Below are 19,040 nucleotides of genomic sequence, written 5' to 3'. Positions count from 1 at the left end.
CAAAACCCAACGCAGCATCTGCACAGTGCAGTGCACCAAAGTTGTGTTTCATGTGAGAATAAATGTAACCCAGTTCCTCCTGTTAATGAGAATGAAAGGGTTAATTTTTTTACAGCCTTTTGAAGGAGCGACTTGATGCCACATTAGGTTTCTCAGACATTCAGAAAAGGTTAAAAAACAAAAACAACTGGACTTTTCTTCTGTAGTTGAAGATGTTTCGCTCCTCATCCGAGGAGTTGAGGAAATCGTCAGTCCAACACAACAGCAGAAATAAAGATATTCAATCAGAACTGATGATTACTTACATGTTTGAACAGAAAAATCTAAAACATCCACAAAACTCAAAGAAGAAAAAAAACGAACTCTCAGCATGATTTCCAGTCTTTCTGAAGGTTTTAACATTGCTGTTAAAAGAAATCAAATCAGTAATAACATTTGGTTTTACGCAAAACTATATTTCATGCTGCACGTCTACAAATACAGGATTTAAAGGCCAGTTCTGCACAGCTATTCACTGATTTAAAAACAAATGCTTTGCACATATGGAATATGATTAAAGAAAATGACCTCGCCCCAACAAAAGCGTACAGGAGCTTTTGAATGTGTAGATGAAATAACACCCAACCTCCTGCTCATCTTTCTGTCTTGTGGTTCTGATGTGCTGCACCTTTAATGAGCCACAAACTCCTTTTTAAAAACTGAAATTGTGAATACAAGTAGAACGCAGTGGTTTGCAAATTATTATTGTCTATATTTTAAAAAATATACAAAGTCAGATTGTAAAAAGCTAAAACTGAAAATAATATGAGCTCATATTAAGTTTAACATGTTTTTTTTTTAAAAATACCCTTTTGAAACGGTTTCTTGATTTGTACGCCCTGATGTTTAAAAATGTTTAAAAAGTTTCAGCGGGTTGAGGTTTTTTTCTCAGATACTTTTAAGACGTGTCCAAACCTGCACCAGCACTGATGTTTCAGTCCTTTATTGATATTTTGCACTGAAGATGAAGGAATGTCCAAATCTCAGTAATTTTACAAGAAAAAAAAAATTTTCTGGATTGTCAGACTGTAATCTTTCAAACTGTGCTGAAATCTGTGCCCCCAAAACTGTTGAAGGATTCTCTGATTCTCCCATCATGCTTTGCTCCTGTTGTCATTTAATCCAATTAGTTTTTCTGCACTTTTTTTTTTTTGCTGTTGATGTTGTTATCCCTGAACCGTCTTGTTATGAAACTCAAAATGAAGAGACACTTTTACAAAAGAAAAAAGCAATTACATTTCAGTTTTAAACATTTCATGGTTTTTCTGACCATTTTAACCCCGTCTGATTCATCCTCCCGTCTCTCCTGGAAAGTGCTGATTGTCTTGATGTGTTGAATGCATTTGTGTCCTGAAAGAATCTCGATGCAATTTTGTTCTCAGGCGACTCTTGCAAAGGTGACCTTCATCTCCTGCAGCTTTGTGAATGAATGAATGAACGCATGAATGCAAGTGGATCATAATAATCAAGTTCAAGCCTCTATGTAAAACTTACAGTAACTGCTGAAGACTTGTAAAAGTTAAAGTAAAAAAAAAAGTCCTGTAGGGCGACTTTTGTTTTATACATCCTCATGTGTCAATTACATCCCATTAATAGGAAGTAAACTGTTAATTCAGTGCAACTAGTTTGAAACATTTAGTGTCTTTGAAGCTTGGTGCACCTTGTTTAAAGCGTTGTGTGTGCAGGACGAGCTGGTGCTGCGGCGTGTCGGAGTGACTGATGCCGTCTGAACTGATCTTCCTCCCTGCCCCTCGATCTGCAGCTCCACAGACACACCGACAAGATGCAGAACATTTTCTGACTCAACCTTTCTTAACCGTTGTCAGCTGTGTTGACATTTAAATATTTTATTTATTTACAATAGTACTGATTGTGTAGAAAGCTATAATCACCAGTAAACATAATGAGTTTACAGAGATTAGACAGACAACTAAACTAAGCTAAACTGAACCTACTTAATCTAAGCTGAGCTAAACTAAGCTAAATCAAGATAGGATAAGTTTTTTAAGAAAAGCTAAAGAAAACAAAACTTACCTAAACTAAGCTAAAAGAAGCTTCACTATATTGCTAAAACTATTCAGTCACCCATCTAAATCATTGAATTCAGGTGTTCCGATCACCTCCATGGCCACAGGTGCATAAAATAAACCACCTAGGCATGCAGACTGCTTCTACAAACATTGGTGAAAGAATGGGTCGCTCTCAGAAGCTCAGTGTGGGAACATGATAGGATGGCACCTGTGCAATAAGTCCAGTGATTTTAATTTTCTTGCTACTAAATATTCCACAGTCAGCTGTTAGTGGTATTCTAACAAACAGGAAGTGTTTGAGAATAATAGCAACTCACCACATAAAATCACAGAGTGGGCTCAGATGCACAGATGTCACTGATGTTATGCAGAGTCAGCAGCTACAGACCTCCAGACTTCATGTGGCCTTCAGATTATCTCAGGAACAGTTCATAGAGAGCTTCATGGAATGGGTTTCTATGACCAATCAGCTGCAGCCAAGCCTTCCATCACCAGGTACAAAGCATCAGATGCAGTGGAGAAAAGCACGCCACCACTGGACTCTAGAGCAGTGGAGACGTGTCCTCTGGAGGGATGAATCACGCTTGTCTGTCTGGCATTCTGATGGACGAGTCTGGGTTCAGCTCCTGCCAGGAGAACGGTTCTTGTCTGACTGCATTGTGCCAAGTTTAAAGTCTGGTGGAGGGAGGATTATGGTGTGGGGTTGTTTTTCAAAGGAACTCTGACTGCTTCAGCATTTCCTGCATAAAGATTTTTGTTCCTAAATAATCTTAGTTGTGAGACGTTTCCCCAGCATGAAGCAGCTCCTAACTTTTTGTTGCAATTTCTTAACTGAAACTCAAAAATGAACATGTACTATTTATTAGATTGATATAATAAAAGTGTCCTAATTTGAATATTTGAAACTTTTTTTACTTGCTTGACTTAAAAAAGAAAGAAAAGTTTAAATCATTGCTTTTTAAATTTACATTTCACAACATGCATTAAAAATATTTTAATATAGTCAGTAAAAATTAAACTGCCCCTCCAATTAAGTCCAATTCTTCTCACATTTATTTCTCTGTTCAGGAAAGAAATAAAAAAAAGCTCTGATATCACAATATTCCACAGTGAAGTTATATTTTATTTTTAAGTGCCATTCATGCATATTGGGGAAAAGGGGGGATCGGGGTGGGCGTTGGTTTAGACAATTCTAATAACACTTGAGATATTTTACAGCACTAAACAAATACAAAGAGTAGCTGTGTCACCTCATCGGACAACAAAAGTAATAAATCGTGCAATAAAACAAACAAACAAACAAACGAACGAAAGACAAAAGAAGGAGGGGAAAAGTACAAGAAATGACAAAGACAAAATAAAAACAAAGAAAACAAAAATCGGAAAATTAAAACAAACTAAATACATATTTTCAACACTGAAACACTGAATGTAGAACCATAGTACAGGTAAAAGGTAGTGTCACACAAAAAGCCAACGCGTTTTCATCACATATATACAATATAGATATATACATACTGTCACCCTCTGATTGGACAATAACAAAATACTCTATTCTTTTTTTCCCCCCTTTTCTCTTTTGTCGTGAATAAAACCCACCCTCCGCCTGGATACCGCAACCCCACGTCCCCCCCCCCCTCAGAGGAAAAAAAGGGATGATTGAAAAGACACATATGTACAAGCACAACAACACACCAGCACTGAATAAAATAGGCCCCAATCAGCAGTAGATGTTGGCAGTTCTCTCCCATGTTGTAACAACGTTTATTCGTCTGGTTTTATTTTCTTCCCCAATAATAATAACAATAATAATAATAATAATCTCTCTGGCAGGTACATGTCCAGCTGTATTTCAAAACTGTCATCTGAAAAGAAAAAGAAAAAAGAAGAAGAAAGAACTTAAAACTGTCACAAACGAAACACAAACATACACAAAAAGAAATCTGTAAAAACCGGGATCCAGTCAGTTCTTCGGCTTTTCCCTTTTAGCCACACCGGTTCCTCTCAGTTCTTCTGTCTCCCGCGGGTTCGGTGCGCTTCTATAAAAAGCTAGAGGTTTTCAGTCTTCGCCTGGAAGAGCTGAGACGCTTCGCACCGATCGAAGGCTCCATCGCGGCTCGGCGAAGTCCGGATCAACACGCGCCGCAGCTCCTTTCAGCTGAAGTCCTTTAGCTCATCGGCACTTCAAAAGAGTCATGATGTGGTGGCAGTTTAAAAAAAAAACCAACCTAAAAGTCATTTTTGACAATCCAGAGGTGAGGCAGAATTAAACACACACACACACACAGAGGACGCCTGATAAATAAACAGAACAAGGCAAGAGAGAAGCAGAAGCGAACAGATGTAATTGGCAGAATAAACGCAGGAGCTGAAACAAAAAGAAAGCCATGGCAGTATCATAAGCTTAAAGAAGATAATTGGACTTCTTCTGCACAGTGAAGCTCTGACAGTCCAACCTCTGAGATCTACAGCTTGGACCGGGCTGAGCCAAGCTCCAAATAAAGAAGGGTGGTTCTGGAAAAGTTCAAGAAAACAACCGTCTGAGTCTCAAAAGTGCCTTTTTTTTTTTGTGTGTTTCCCCAAAATCTTGTGTGAAATTATATAAAAAAAACTCATATGAGAGGATCCATGATTGTCACTCAAATACAAATATAAAATCAAAACTACGACTGAAGCCTTTGGCAAACAAAACCATTTGAAAGAAACTAATTTCGTCTGGTTTCTTGTTGACATTTAGGTAAGAGCTTCATTCATGTCAATAAGTTTTTACATTTAGCATAAAAACTGGAAACTGCTGGATAAAAAAAAACTATTCATACCTAAACATTAAAGGATATTATAAAGTTGTTTGTGCTTAAGTTTAGCTCTTGGTATTCCACAGATTAAATGCTAACTTCGGACTCGACTTAATTTGAAAGTTTTGTGGCATCAAGAAGCAGCTGAAGAAAATCGGCTCTTTAAAAGCACAAATATGTTGCAGTTCGGTTGAACATATAAATGTGTTTTATTAGATTGAGATCGAGAAGCTAAAAAATAATTTAAAAAAAAATTGAATACAATCGTACAAAGTGGGAACCTGCAGAGAGAAATCTCAGCCTTTAATGGTGAATTTATCCGGATTGGGGAAAAAAAAAAAAGAAAAAGAAAATGCCGTGAGAATAAACTCCAAATCTATCACCACATTTAGACAGCGTGTCCTGACATCTGCCATCCGTATTTGTTTTACGTATATGCCCCAATTATTCTGTCCCATAAACTGGGAACATAAACTGCAGATAACTGAAGATTTTATGGGTTTATGGGAGCTGTACGGAGTCTGGCTGGCAGATCTGGACAGAAACCGGCAGCATGTTTCCAGTCTTTATGCTAAATTCTGCGAACCGACAGCAAGCTGCTGCTTCACATTTATCACGTAGATAACGGCAGTGGTAGTCATTTTTCTATATTAGAACTACAATAGTCCGTCCCAAAATATTCTTACTATCCCTTTAAAACGCAGACGCAGTGTCTTACATGCAGAGCACCACAAACCTTTCTCCGCAGAGGAAAAAAACATTAACGACAGACGGCGGTTCTGTCAGATACTCTGAGTGAAATGATGATTTTTACACAAGACGTGACTGAACGAGTGTCTGATTAGTTCTACACAACCAGGAGGAGATCTTAAGGCTGACAAGTAAACAAAATGTACAAATGTGCAAAGGGCTTTTTGTTTTTGTTTTAAACATAGTGTCTCTTCAGGTCAGCGCATGTCTGATTGTTGGAGCCACTTGCTAACAGGACACGAAGGCCCGGTAAACAGAACCGCTGATCTCCCCGTTCTGTGCTTTGAGAAACCCTTTCCGTCAAAGTGCACGAGTCAATTCGACACGTTTCCACTGTGTGCATCTGCTTTTGTGCTCGACGAGATGATTGCAGCGATCATAGCCCAAAAACCTCCAATAAAACCCGAACACTCACTAACATACATACACACTATGTATCACGTCAGTCTTTTGTCCTTGTAATTGTATAAAAGCTAAATTAGATACAATCACAACCAAACAAGGGGCAGTTTAAAAAATAAAAAATCTAATTCCATAATTTCATTATTTTTAAGCTAAAACCCTTTAAAAAGTCCCTTAAAGTGCACAGATGTGCACTCCTTCAGACTACAGATTAAAATTTGCCTTCTAGCATAATTTTAAGTCAATTAAACTTTTAACCATCATTTTTTTTAACAGTTTAAAACTTGTAAACAAACCAAACTTTGTTTTAAAAAGGTACAACAGTTTGTGTACAGTGAAGCAAATAAAAAAACCCAACATGATGCACACAGAAAGACCAAATGTTGCTTTAGTTTGCTAAAAATTCAGACTCTTTCGCCTGCTTGCTTTTATCTGCTCGCCATCGCCATTCATCTTTGAAGTGCTTGAGAACGAGAACTAAGGATGAGAGCTGCTGCACTCCCATGACCACCCCACTGCAGAGATCCCAACACGATACTCTGCGATCTTCCCTTTGTTCTAGTTTTTATCTAAATTTTAAACACCCTGTTCAAAAACCTCAGCTTCTGTAAACCTGACTCAACCACCGATCCTGCCGCAGCGGAGCCCGCTTTCTCCCAAACGTGACCGAGCACCATCACGTTCCTCACAGAGACGGCCTGTGTTTCCTAAAAATCAAAAAGTTAACAAAACAAAACAAACAAAAAAAAAAAGAGGGAGACAACATCATCTTAGAGGCAGCTGAGGCCAATGTCAACACGAGAAGAATTACAAGCTGAACACGTCGCTCAAATCACATAACGGTACGGAGCAGAGAGGTCGGGGGTTGGGGGGGAGGAGGGGTCGGACTTTGGAAGGCTGATCGCTCAGGATGAGGAGAGGGCTGGCTGAAGAGCTGAGGACCACGTGGTTTAGACATGAATGAGTTCTGCTTGTCTCAAGACAAGTTTGTAATTGATCACATTAACATGTCCGACTAAATATGATTGTCTTCGAAGTAACATTTTCTGGTTATGATTTGCTCTTGTAAAATTGTCAGGACTCTGCGGTCTGTACTTTTCCAAAACTTGTCCAATGTTCTTCTGCATCACACAGTGTCCTCCTCCACCTGCGGCCTGTCAGCTCAGCCCGGCTTCCTCTGGATTAACACCTACTCTCCTCGCTCGGATTTAGTTGCAACAAAGGGGGAGGGGGGGTCTTGGCGGCTAGACAATGGAGTCCCAGTCAAAGTCATCCTGGATGTCGTCAGCTGGCATGCGATGCATCTGGAAGTTTCTGGAAGTTATCATGTGCTGCTGGTTCATCGGTGCATGGTGTCCTGAGGAGAGTGCAGGAAGAGGAGAAAAGGTAAGGTGCTGCTATTGCTCTCTGTGACCATTTTAATCCTGCCTCATTAGCTGCTACCTGTCATTGTGGGTCCTGTGCTGCTCATGGGGGGCATGTGGGGATATCCTGGAGGACCCATCATGGGCATGCTCTGTCTTGAGTCCATGTAGAGATTTCCTAATGAGACGAACGAAACTTCACGTAAGGCCTCAATTTAAGCAACAAATGCCTCAACCATGCAGAAAAAAACATGAATAATAGAGCGCAAAACTGTATTTTGCTTCTCAAACTAATATAAACAAAACTAATAACTAATATTTCTTCCTGAAAAATAAGAATGGCTTTAAAATAACCTTAGCTGATCATTATTTAACAATAAAAAAAACACCTACATGACCACACTCCTCATTACTGACAGTGAAATGTAAATAAAACCATGGAGGTAAGGACCTGTGTTGAGGTGCTGGCTGGGTTTGTTGGTGTGCATGGGGCCGTGGCAAACAGGACTCTGCACTGCCCCCTGTTGTTGAATTACTCCGGTCCGGGCAAAAAACTGGTTGATGGATGAGCAGAGGTCTGCAATCTGGGTGGGTTCAAGGCACCAATTGTTCAGCTCAGCCTGTCTCATGCTCTCTCTCAACCCTTTGAGACAAAAAAAATACACATTTAAACACAGAAATGCATCTAAGATAAGGATGTATATAAAATGCTCCAGTCTACTGTTAACAGAGCATTAAAAGAGTAACTAAGAAAGAAAGATTCATCAGAAAATATGGCTGAAGTATAATAATTATGTCAGTAACCTTCAGTGGTTGATATTTAAAAAATATCCTACCTTGCATTCCTAGACTCTAATTGGATAAACTGACCTGCTGAGCTCAGTGTTTCAGTAATTAAACTTGAAGGCGGTGTTATTTAATTGAAGAGCTCAGTTTAATTAAAGTTGTAATCAGCTCCATAGTGCCGACACATCAGCACTCAATCAAAAAAAAAACGGGGCAGATCTGTACGATCGGCTTCTAGTTTTAAATATCTGGGCCTCATTATTGTTTGAGTTACAGGAGTTAAATCAGACAGAAAACTCAGGTCCTAAAAACCTATTCACAGATAAACTGAAACAAACAAATTAATAACTAAGGTCTATTTGTGCAGTTGTACCTTGGAAAGGTGAAAGGTCAACATCTGCCCAGTTATAGCTGCTGGCAATGCGACAGCTTTCTTTCAGTGCATCTAAATTTGGGTACCAGTCGGACAGTAAACCTGCAACACAAAAACACCACACATGATTTGTTACAGTTCAGGTAAGAGATTATTCATGTTTATTTAAATGTGCAGGCACTACCAAACAAAAAGAGAAGATAACATCACATAATAAGGTTGATAAACAGTTCAGTACTCCGAAGTGGCCACTAGGAGGAGCCAGGCGACTCTAAAAACGCTGCTGAAATGAATAGCTTCAGCACTGCTTTGTTCTCAACAGCGCAGATAATAAATCAGATGATTTATTGTTCAGCACCTACAAATGTAATCTCTGTGATTTATGACTAAACAACGAGGAGTGATTCCTGTTTCAGCTCCAAACATGTTTTCTGTGTCCTGCTTCATCTGTGCGTGTGTGACGATCGGGCGGGGAGGAAACAAAAGGCGTCGCTGGTCCACATGACGACGGACACAGAGGGTCTTACCTGTGTTGCAGGCCATCTGCTGCTGGGTGGGATGAGGCTGGTGGGAGAGGCTCTGGTGCTGCTGTCCATGTTGAGCCGGGTGCTGCGGGTGTTGGGAGGGGTGCGCCGTGTGTTGCTGCGGGTGCTGGCCGTGGGACGGGTGCTGCCCGTGCTGGGGGTGCTGGGAGTGCGCAGCGTGTTGCGGGTGCTGAGAGTGCTGGGGGTGCTGACTGTGCTGGCTGTGCTGGCCATGTTGGTTGTGGGTGCCACCGTGCTGCGAGAGGTGCTGTGTGTGGGGTGAGCCGTGACCGGGGTGGGCTTGGGCGGGATGGGACAGCGGCACCTGCCCACTGTTGGTGGAGTGGCTGTTGGGTTGGTTGTTTGACAGGTTGTTCTGTGTGTTAATGGTGCCACTGGGGGAGTGCTGATAGGAGCAGGAGGTGTGGGTCTGCTGGGAGGAATCTGATGGTATCCCCATCAGACCTGAAAAACAAAACACACAAACTCAGAGCTGATACAGAGCCAACAAGCCTTAATTATCAGGATTATGGGTTAATCTAAACATGATTTTCTCAATGAACTGAGTGGTTATTTTATCAACTAAATATAAAAATTGTTTACCAAAGGCCAAAACAGCACCTTTACAAGAGTAAAAGTTAAAATTTTCTCACGACATTCCCAGATTCACTGGTTCCAGTCATTCAGTTGTAAAGGTTTGTATTTTTCCCCAAGATTCTTATTGTTGTAAATTCACACCAGGTTTTAACGAGGGCTGCAAAGTTTACTGAAATATGAATGAGCACAATATCAATATCACAAAGAACTGCGATAAATCATAAATCATTACAGTATATTTTAAGTGCCACACATTCATGTTCTGTATGCTAATAATATATAAAGGAATAGAAAAATACTTTGATCCCCTGAGGGACATTAGTTATATTTAGTCAACCCAACAAACTCTCACTGGCCTTGATGCCCACACCTGGTTTAGATGAAAGTGAGCAAAATGTGGGTTTAACACAATTGAAACATTAGCACACATCACAAGTTTTTCCAATATCATGCAGCCCTAGTTTTAACCTTTTATTTCATAAAAAGCAGTTAGTGGACTTAGTAAATCACTGATATATTTGACAAAATAACTGATGAAAAAAACTTTTGTTACAGCCTCAGCTTCTGAAAACCAAACAATAAAACAGAATCAGAACAAAGAGTAAACAAAGACACTTTTCAGCACAGAGGGAGGGTTACACAGTACTTAAAGAGATCCGTTTCATCTTCTTACGGTCATGGGATTTAGGCCTCTGTGTTTAATGGTTTTACTCTTGAGACACACCTGCTGCCATCTTGTTGTATCAAGGAATGACTCAGCATTTGGTCGTGATTTGACGGTGCTGTTGTGTCTCCTCTCCAGCTCCGCAGTCCTGCATCATCTTTGACTAACCCTTCATGCTGCTGCCCAGCTCTTTAACTGCTGTGACTGGAGCGTGAACATCTGCACACCCAACTGCAATCATCTGAGTGGCGGGGAGTGGTCTTAAGAGGCCCTGTCCTTCACAGCTTTTGGCACAGTAAACCTATTTCACTGGAGTGCTTTTAGAGCCAACTCGAGCCTTGTACCTCCACAATCGGCACATAACACTCACTGCACGGGTGACAAAGGTGCATCTCTTATCGGCACGACCAGGGAAATACAGAAAGCAATTAACGCGGCACCAGAATAATAATGCGAGCTCATTACCTATTATCAAAGCCAGCGAATTAGCTCACTGTCTACGGCGGCAGGGTGTAAAATCCTCCAGCTCGATTATTTACGCTTTTTAATTGCCAGAGCTTGTCTGACTAGGAGATTTCACTTTTATGTGCAGAAAAAAAAAGGTAACAACTTTTAACTAATGAAACATAGATGATAGGTTAAAGGCAAGAGACTCATTAGCATGAAATGCATTTGATTTGTGAAAGTGGGTTATGCACAGAAAGCTCAGTCTACTTTCTTGCTTGTCAAGTGCTTTGTGTTCATCAGTTAGTCTGATTTTTGCTCTGCAGGAACTCGGCACTTTGGGAAAGTTGAGCTTTGCCCCACTATGCATTATATGATACAAAACCCCATCACTGCGATAAATTAAACGTTAGGCCAACAGAGTATTTTAGCTGCCAATAAGCTCTTCAAGTCCTCTGATGAAATATAGCCCACATAAAAAAGAAAAAAAAAAATTTAACTTTTGAAACACAACCAAATATATTTAACTTTCATGTCATGGCAAAACTATAAAGTAGAGAATTAACAATAAAGTGCAGCAATATCTCTTTACATTGTTTTATGAAATACTTAAGACAATTTCTGAGACTCCCATTTTGAATATAAAACGAGGTCTTTCAACATTTCCCTGGCAAAAGACCATGAAAATTCTCTGTATAGATTTGCATTACAGCCAAGTCAGCCGGCTGAATACCTGCTGGCTTCCAGTAAACCTCATTAGTGCCTAAAGACTTTCTATAGCCCCAGCTGTTAAAAACTCGCAGCATTATCCTGCTCCTTTAATAAGTATAGCTTAGGCTCTATTAGATTTTCATTCAGTGCCCTCGTGAGGCCACTCACCTTGTTGGCTGAAAGACTGCTCAAAAACAGACTTGTAAAGGCTGCGGAAGGAGGCACTGAGATTTTCGAACTCCGAGAACAGAAGCTGCTTGTCCCTGTCTGGCATGTTATACTGGGACTGGGGGGGCTGCTGCAGGCTCATGGACTGGGACACAGTCTCTGGGTGACTGGTTACCTGGGGAGAGAAGGACATGGAGGTTGCTGAAGATTTAAACATGGGAAGCATACTTTAAACATGTGAAATGTTAGCTGAAGCAGGAACGGCAGGAACAATTAAGAACAAAAACACCACTGTTGTGTTTAAACAGAGACAGCAACAATACAGTTTTTTTCCCAAATACACTTGTTGTGCCCCTAAATATGGAGCCAAAAAAATTACAAACAACTAGAATATTTTATGCAAATCAGTCATAAAACACAAGCATGGTTTCATTCTTCCATGATGTGGCTGTAACAGCTTTTTTTTCAGTACGTATACGTCTCAGTCATCTAACAAAGAACAAATTAGACATACCATAACAATCCAGACCAGTGTTCACCGCCTTGCCTCACACAACATTAAGAGAGCAACTCAAATGGACACAAAGCCAATACTCAGGTGGCTAAGCAAAATGTATTTAAAACAAAATCAATAGCAATACCTTGTACAAATAAGCAGCCATTTTATCCATGTATTTGTGTGGGCAGTCAATGTTATATGCTGCCTCTGGCTGTGAGACGGCGAGCAGCGTTCCCTCCAGCTAAGAATTTGTCTAAGAAATTCACCACAGCCAGGCCAATGATACAAATCCATTTCTTTTTTTTTTTATGTTTTTACAGAGCAGGACCTGACCCATGTCCACTGTGGGCTAGCTTTACAAGAGAGGTCACGTTCAATTTCAATTGATCCTAACATCTTCCTCTTCTAACCTAACATGGACGTGCTGCCGAAGAGCGTGGCTCACAGACTGGCTTGGGGAAGAGTGAAGAGGTGATAATAAAGCCAGAGTGTTTACTGCGAGCTTTGGCTGGGAGAGAGAAAGAGAGAAAGAGAACGAGCGCGAGCACATCCATCAGGCTGAGCCGATCGATGCTCAGCGCCTGGAGCAGGGAGCACTCCAGGATGCAGGAGGACCACACCAAAGAGGGGGCATCTCTGGTGGGAGGACATCAGAGGGAGCGCTTCTCTTTGTCTGGATTCCAGGAGCGAGCACATTTTTCTTTGTCTCTCTTAACCCCCTTCCTGATGTTGTACTCTCGCACATGTCCACCCTGAACCTCGGTCTATTGCTGTCTACAGCTGGCTCCTCTGAAGAAGGCCTCCCGAGGCCTCCCGATTAAATGAAATACAGTACACTTTTGAAGGCTGGCAATGTTTCATTCCTATTCCATCAGTAAATGTGGCTCTCCATTGAATTGAAAATATGGATTAAAATAATTACACAAACATTTCTGCACCTTCTCCAAAACAGAAGGTATTACTGTGGTATTTACTTTATTTACCTAACAACAAGTATATGACATAAATAAACTTATTACAACTTCAAAATTATGCACAGTGAAATGAAGGAAAACTTACGTTGCTACCGTGTCCTCCCCAAACCTAAAACGGAATTTTTGAGCATCATTGTGCTGCTACAGGTGTTCAGTGTACGTCTGCTTAAAACAGCTGCATATTGTTTGGTTGTGCTCCACAGGGCTCTTAGAAATCCAGCTGCTGACTGGACTCTGGTAGCTTTTAGAAGGCTTTAAGATGAAGACCTCCAAAATATTCTTTTCACCATAAGGTTTGGTTTGCTTGAAGATTCATTCTTGCTCTTTTCTTACCGGTGTATAGCTGTGAACACTGCCCACACTGTTGAGATTGACGGAGGCCAAACTCTGATCAGACAGGCTGTTGTTAAGGCTGCTTCTTGGACTATCGCTACCTTCCTGGTCTGTGTTGTATAACGCCACCTGAAACACACACACGTGCATGAGCTTTCACGCCTTAGAAACCCACATGAACACATGCTAATTACTGTTATCAGTGTTATCTCCAGACAGAGCGTGTCATCCCTCCATGGGAAAAATAGGTATGAAAAGTAAAGCTGTTTTAAGATTAACCAACATACAGTAATTTCCTTTAGAAACAAAGTGTGTGTATGTGTGCTGCATGTTATAATAGTACTGGTTTTAATTTTTGAGTGTGATTTTGGAGACATAGGGTAATATCCTTTCAGTCACTGAGGGGCTATCTGAATGTATATGGGGGTCTGGAGACAGAGGAGGCATTCCCATCGCTAAAGGTCACAGCACTGACAATGTCAGCCACATCTGCTCACCGAGCACAAATCGGTTTGGGACAGCCAACAAAAGATTTCAGTGCAGCCGAGACGCTGACCTTTCAGCGTAGGAGTGAAACTAGCCGAAGCACTTCAGGACGACAATCTTAATTATCATCTAATAAGGTTCTGTCCTCCAACCCTTCCTAAATAAAGTGCTCATCAGACAGTTCAGACAATAGTAAGCACAATTCAGATAATATAATGATACCCTCAGGGACTAGCCCGTGTGCTAAGTTTTGTTTTGTTTGTGAGAAAGGAATGGCAGTAATGCCCTGATGTTGTTGCAATAGAACGGGGCCTGGTATTTTAAGATTATTGTGTGTGCCCTTCCATGGCTAAGAGCAGCATGGTGGCTTCTGCTCATTGCCGTGATTGGAACAGAGCGGGCTCTGTGCTGAGCACAATGAGACAGCAGTTGCAGGATTCTTCAGGCTCCCCAGCATCCTGCCTCACAGCGGCAGCAGTGGACTGAAGCCTCTTGTCTTTCTGTCGAGCCATAGAGAGCGAGCACAGAGGCCACGCAGGAGGTGGGGGACTCTGGCAGCCCTGACTAATAGTTGGCCTGCTGACAAACACGCTGGTTCAAATCCAAAATGTGTAGTTTATGCCTAGTCATATTAACCAGCAGTTAGAATGGAGTTTGTAAGAGGAAACTGATTGCATGGATGTGGAATTTCGGCAACAAGTTTTTTTTTGGGGGGGGGAAGAGAGGTGAGGCAGAGAGGGAGCAGGACAGAGGTTTGAAAAGAGAAGCTCATTAGGCAACTGTAGCTTTCCTGCACTCAGTGTGGGCTTGGCTCCAGTGTTCATTAGCGTGAAGAAGGAACTCAACGAGCAGCTAAGACTAAAGACTTAAGCACATCTACACAATCAGCTCCACAATGCTAATCAAAAACAGCGTGCCACAGAAATATAAATGTTGTGTAATGAAGTCATAAAACAAGCTTTTATGCCCTAAGTCTCTCACCACAATCTATTTTTACTCGACCATAAAGCGTGATGATTTTAAAACCTCACTGCTCTGTGGTTTACCCCGGCCACCCCCTCACCCCCTCCAAGTCCCCTGCGTGAAGACACCCACTTAAGTACGCATTGTGAGTCTAACACAGAGTCGCATCTCACCCACATACGGAGAAGCGTGCACTTACATATGACAAAAACACTTTACTACAATTAGGTGTGCACACAGGTAAGATAAGCACACCCACCGGCGGAGGCAAACATGCTCATACAGGCAGAAGCGGCTCCACAGTAACGACTGTGTATGGTTATTAAGCAACCAAGTCAGAGTGCTATTCTTAGCAGTGAATTAAGTAAAAAGCCAGAGGTGTCTTTTACATAGGGGGGGGGCTAATCTAGAGCATGAGACATGGATTATGAAATCAAAGCAAGATTGGCCCAGGTGTCTCCAACAATGCCAGCAGACGCTGAGCACAATCCCCGCATGCAGGAATGAACAGACACAGGGGAAAAGAGTCATAAAAACAGACTATTCAGCTGTAAGTAAGCCTAACTCTGACAATCCCTTCTTCTGCTCAATCATTACACTTCAGTGCTAAAATTTCCTCACATTTACACCAATGTTTTGAGTTTCCTCTGAACACAAATTTCAGAAGGTGGGAAATAAAAATCACAGTTTTTGTGACAAGGGCACAAGAAGAACAAAAAAAAAAAAAAGACGGAAGCAGCACAATCTTGTAAGAAAAGTCGGACAGAGGAGAAGAAGGGAATAGAGGTTTTTTCTTGGTTCGGTAGTCACCTCTCCCATTGGTCTATCTGGGAAGGCGGGAATGAGGGAGAGGGAGACTGGAATAAAAAGACAGAGAAAAACAGAGAGGGAATTCCTGTGGCTTGGCACAGAGCATCGAAAGAGGCGTGGCCTGTCGTGTGTTTACAGTGTAAGGCAGTGAGAAATCTGCTCTCTCCAAGGAGTTTGGGCCTCAGATCTGTTGCTATTCCACTTTTTTTCTTCTGTTCACTTCACCACTAAAACGGTTTTTGACACAATCAAATGAACAGAAGAAGCAAAAAATGTCTTTGATGATCAAAAAGTAGTGTCTTCTGCTTGCTGCTGTTGTGGAGCCTTTTCCCCCCTCACTCTGTTTTGTTTTGCTGGACGTATATTTGATGGCAGAGACATGATTTAACTGTCAGAGTGTAACATCGGGGCCTCATTATGTGGCTACTGCTGTTAAAGATTGGTGCTGTGGACAGTTTGTGGCAGTCAGAAAGAAAAATGGCCATCTTCCTCCACACTTAGAACTACGAATATGTCTGCTACAGAAACAGGAAAAACTGCCATTTCTTTTCTTCAAAGAAACTGCCTACAGCTAGTAGTCTCTGACATTTGTCAAAACAAGCTAAAATGCTCTTTAACATACGCTCCTATACATGTGCGAACAGGTTGTGATATAAGGAGACATATGCCCAGACTTTTGCCTCGTACTCAGAAGCCACTGACACACACGAACTAACTCATATTTCCAATGAGCACAAGTGTTCACGTTAAACCATTTTTTGTAGTGCTTGCAGCAAATGAATAAGCGACTCTTGTAGGCTTTTTAAAAGTGCTCCTGAGAACTGCCCCCACTGGGCCCAGAGGATGAGAGCTTAAGGTTAAAAAGCCTATTTAAATTTCAGAGCGAGCCGCACACTCAAAGCTAACAGCTAGCAGTCCCTGTAGCTTTGCTCTATGATGTATAAGTGCTTCTAAGCTTTTACAGATGTAAAGGAAAAAAAAAAATGCGAGCAGACAGAGCCAGCAGCAGGGGTGGTCACCTGTGGTGCGGTCACAGAAAGACACGTACGACTCTGGGTGTCAGCCAGCGCTTCAGGTGCCAATACAGAAACCCCATGAAACATGAAGAGTATTTTGTTGCCAGTGTGCAAGAACGTGTAAGGTTTCAGTATCAGTGTGAGCGTCGTATTTCGATGCAGAAGATAACAGGAGCCCAGTGCCTGTTGTTGCAGAGGAAAAAGGTACAACAGGGCAGATAGTTGTGTATTTTGGTGTGGGTTGCAGCGAAGAGAAGCTTTAGGCACATGACCATATGCTTGTGAGTGTGTGTGTGTGCGCCTGTATCTCCCCTCCACAAAAGTGTGCCTCTCTCTATGGGGAATAGTGCTGTAGGTGGTTGGAGGAGTGGGTGGGGTCATGGTGCAGCCGCGTAGCCAGGTGTGTGTTGGAGCTGGAGGCTGGATGGCTGCCTGTAGTACCTTGTTAGTCACAGTGTTGATTGCCAGCGTTGGAGAGGCACTTCCAGGGATCATACAGTCCATCCCCAAAGATTCCGAATCCAGGCTGTACGGCGTGGAAGCCTGTGGAGGTTGGTGGGGTAGGGTGTGGAGGCAGGGAAAAAAATAAAATAAAATAAAATCAACATTAACCAATTATTATAAAAACAAGATCTCACTCTTGTAGGTTGAACAAAACAACCAGTGCTAAGGCAGTAACAAATGTAATGGCAAAACAAACTGGAATCATTTTCATAAGCGAGAGCTGCACCTTTATTTAGGTCATGCTTAAACAGTGTTTTCTGAAAAGATGGGAGACACACCCCCCCCTACACACTTTCACCTCCCTCCCAAACACACACACACATACATACATGCCCTGGTGTTGCAGTAAAGGCACACTGTTGTTGAGAGATAACTCTGCCATGCCTGTCTCCCAAAACTGCTTACTGTAAGAGGATTGGATGCCAACAATACCAATTTTTAATTCACGACAAACATAAATGAGATTTATAAAAAACTCTCAATTTCAATGTCTTGGACTCTTAATAGAATGCCTTTTGGGCAAACGGTGTCAGCGTGGGGGAGGGGTCACGCACAGAGCATTTGTACAACAGAAAACACTCTTTACTCTGATGGCAGAAATCCCTGGTAAAGACAATGTACCTTTCCTGTAACCCTAAACTCTGATTTCAGTATTTCTATGCCAATAAAAATGAACATTTTTAAGTTTTATATGCTCTCTATGCTATTGTAAATGAGTGGCACAGTCCCCTTTATTGGTTTAAGAGAATCTAAGCCTTCATCTGCCTCTACTTAACCACACAGTGAGGAAGATGAGGTTCATGTACGAGGGAGAGCCCAGTTTGAGAAGTTCTTGACAAACTTGTTCAGCTTTATGTAACTGTGGACAAAAGTCACACAAAATTTAAGATCCTGCTCAGAATGCCCAGTGCAATTATTGATAATGGCTTAAGGCAAAATAAACGAGTGTGCAAAATGTTTTAATGTATGTTCGGTAATGGCTGACAAGGGTATTGTTTAAACATAAGGAGACCACTTCATGAGCAGCTAGCTTGGAGAGGTAATTAGATAAAGCCTGAATATAAACTCATCGTGTCACTATAAGTGTCTCGGTGTTACCCTGCATGTAGTACAGAAATATATAAACGGAAAAGTGTGGGAAAAAGCATGAGAAACGTTTGGCAAAAAATAAAAAGTAAAAGCCCAGAAAAATACTTTAAAAAGCAGAGATAAAAGCTGAAAAGACAGCAATAACAGCAGGTGCAGAAATTAGTTTTCTTGGGGTTGTGCAGAATCTCACCCGCTCTCCAGACCGAGGCCTTTTCTTTGGCCGGGTGGGCAAGGCGTCCTCCTTTGGGTTGGTGTCAATAGCCCAGTAGGAGCCCTGCAAGCAACAAAAGACCTGTGAGCTGATAACACAAATTACTTTTAATACATAAACACATTACATTAGCTGGAAGTCTTAATTAGATCTATAAACAAACAGTAACTTTGTGTGAATGTACTATGAAATCACACAAAAATACTGTAAAAAGAAAAAAAAAAATAGAGATTAAGACATCTCTTCCTTGTCATCTCTTCCCAGATTTTTCTTTGCAGAAGTCTATCCTATCAGTCTAAACTTTTATTGGAGATGATAGCTGACTGTTTAGAGTTTGTGCAGTGTGTGGGTGGGCTTTGTTAGCAAGAAAGGTTCAGCATTCTTCCTCTGTGGCTGCTCCTCAATGAGAGGCTGGTGAGGGCAGCTGGTGGTGGTGAAATGCTAAGTCTTTCCTAAAGCTGTACTTTCTCAGCCTCGGGTACTGAAATCACTGCAAGTGCTCTTGCCA

The 19,040-nt window shown here is 41.5% G+C and overlaps 1 protein-coding gene across 2 annotated transcripts in view; it reads right to left on the bottom strand.

The window, feature by feature from the left end:
• Positions 1–3,174: 3,174 nt before the first annotated feature.
• foxj3 (forkhead box J3) overlaps positions 3,175–19,040 on the bottom strand; it is a 71,523-nt gene continuing 55,657 nt past the window's right edge. The window contains exons 4-12 of one of the 2 annotated variants that reach the window (XM_017408453.3): positions 18,512–18,595; positions 17,170–17,271; positions 13,454–13,582; positions 11,648–11,822; positions 9,067–9,528; positions 8,540–8,641; positions 7,832–8,023; positions 7,460–7,558; positions 3,175–7,373 (exon numbers count right to left, since the gene is read on the bottom strand). In XM_017408453.3, the coding sequence (XP_017263942.1) occupies positions 7,261–7,373; positions 7,460–7,558; positions 7,832–8,023; positions 8,540–8,641; positions 9,067–9,528; positions 11,648–11,822; positions 13,454–13,582; positions 17,170–17,271; positions 18,512–18,595 (1,458 nt within the window). In that variant the 3' untranslated portion in view covers positions 3,175–7,260. The remainder of the gene's footprint in view (positions 7,374–7,459; positions 7,559–7,831; positions 8,024–8,539; positions 8,642–9,066; positions 9,529–11,647; positions 11,823–13,453; positions 13,583–17,169; positions 17,272–18,511; positions 18,596–19,040) is intronic. The other variant, XM_017408454.3, reaches the window with a different exon arrangement.

The sequence above is a fragment of the Kryptolebias marmoratus genome, linkage group LG4 (genome assembly GCF_001649575.2).
Source record: "Kryptolebias marmoratus isolate JLee-2015 linkage group LG4, ASM164957v2, whole genome shotgun sequence".
Lineage (NCBI taxonomy): Eukaryota > Metazoa > Chordata > Actinopteri > Cyprinodontiformes > Rivulidae > Kryptolebias > Kryptolebias marmoratus.
The sequence above is the reverse complement of the archived record's forward strand: the minus strand, read 5'-3'. Positions and strand labels throughout refer to the sequence as shown.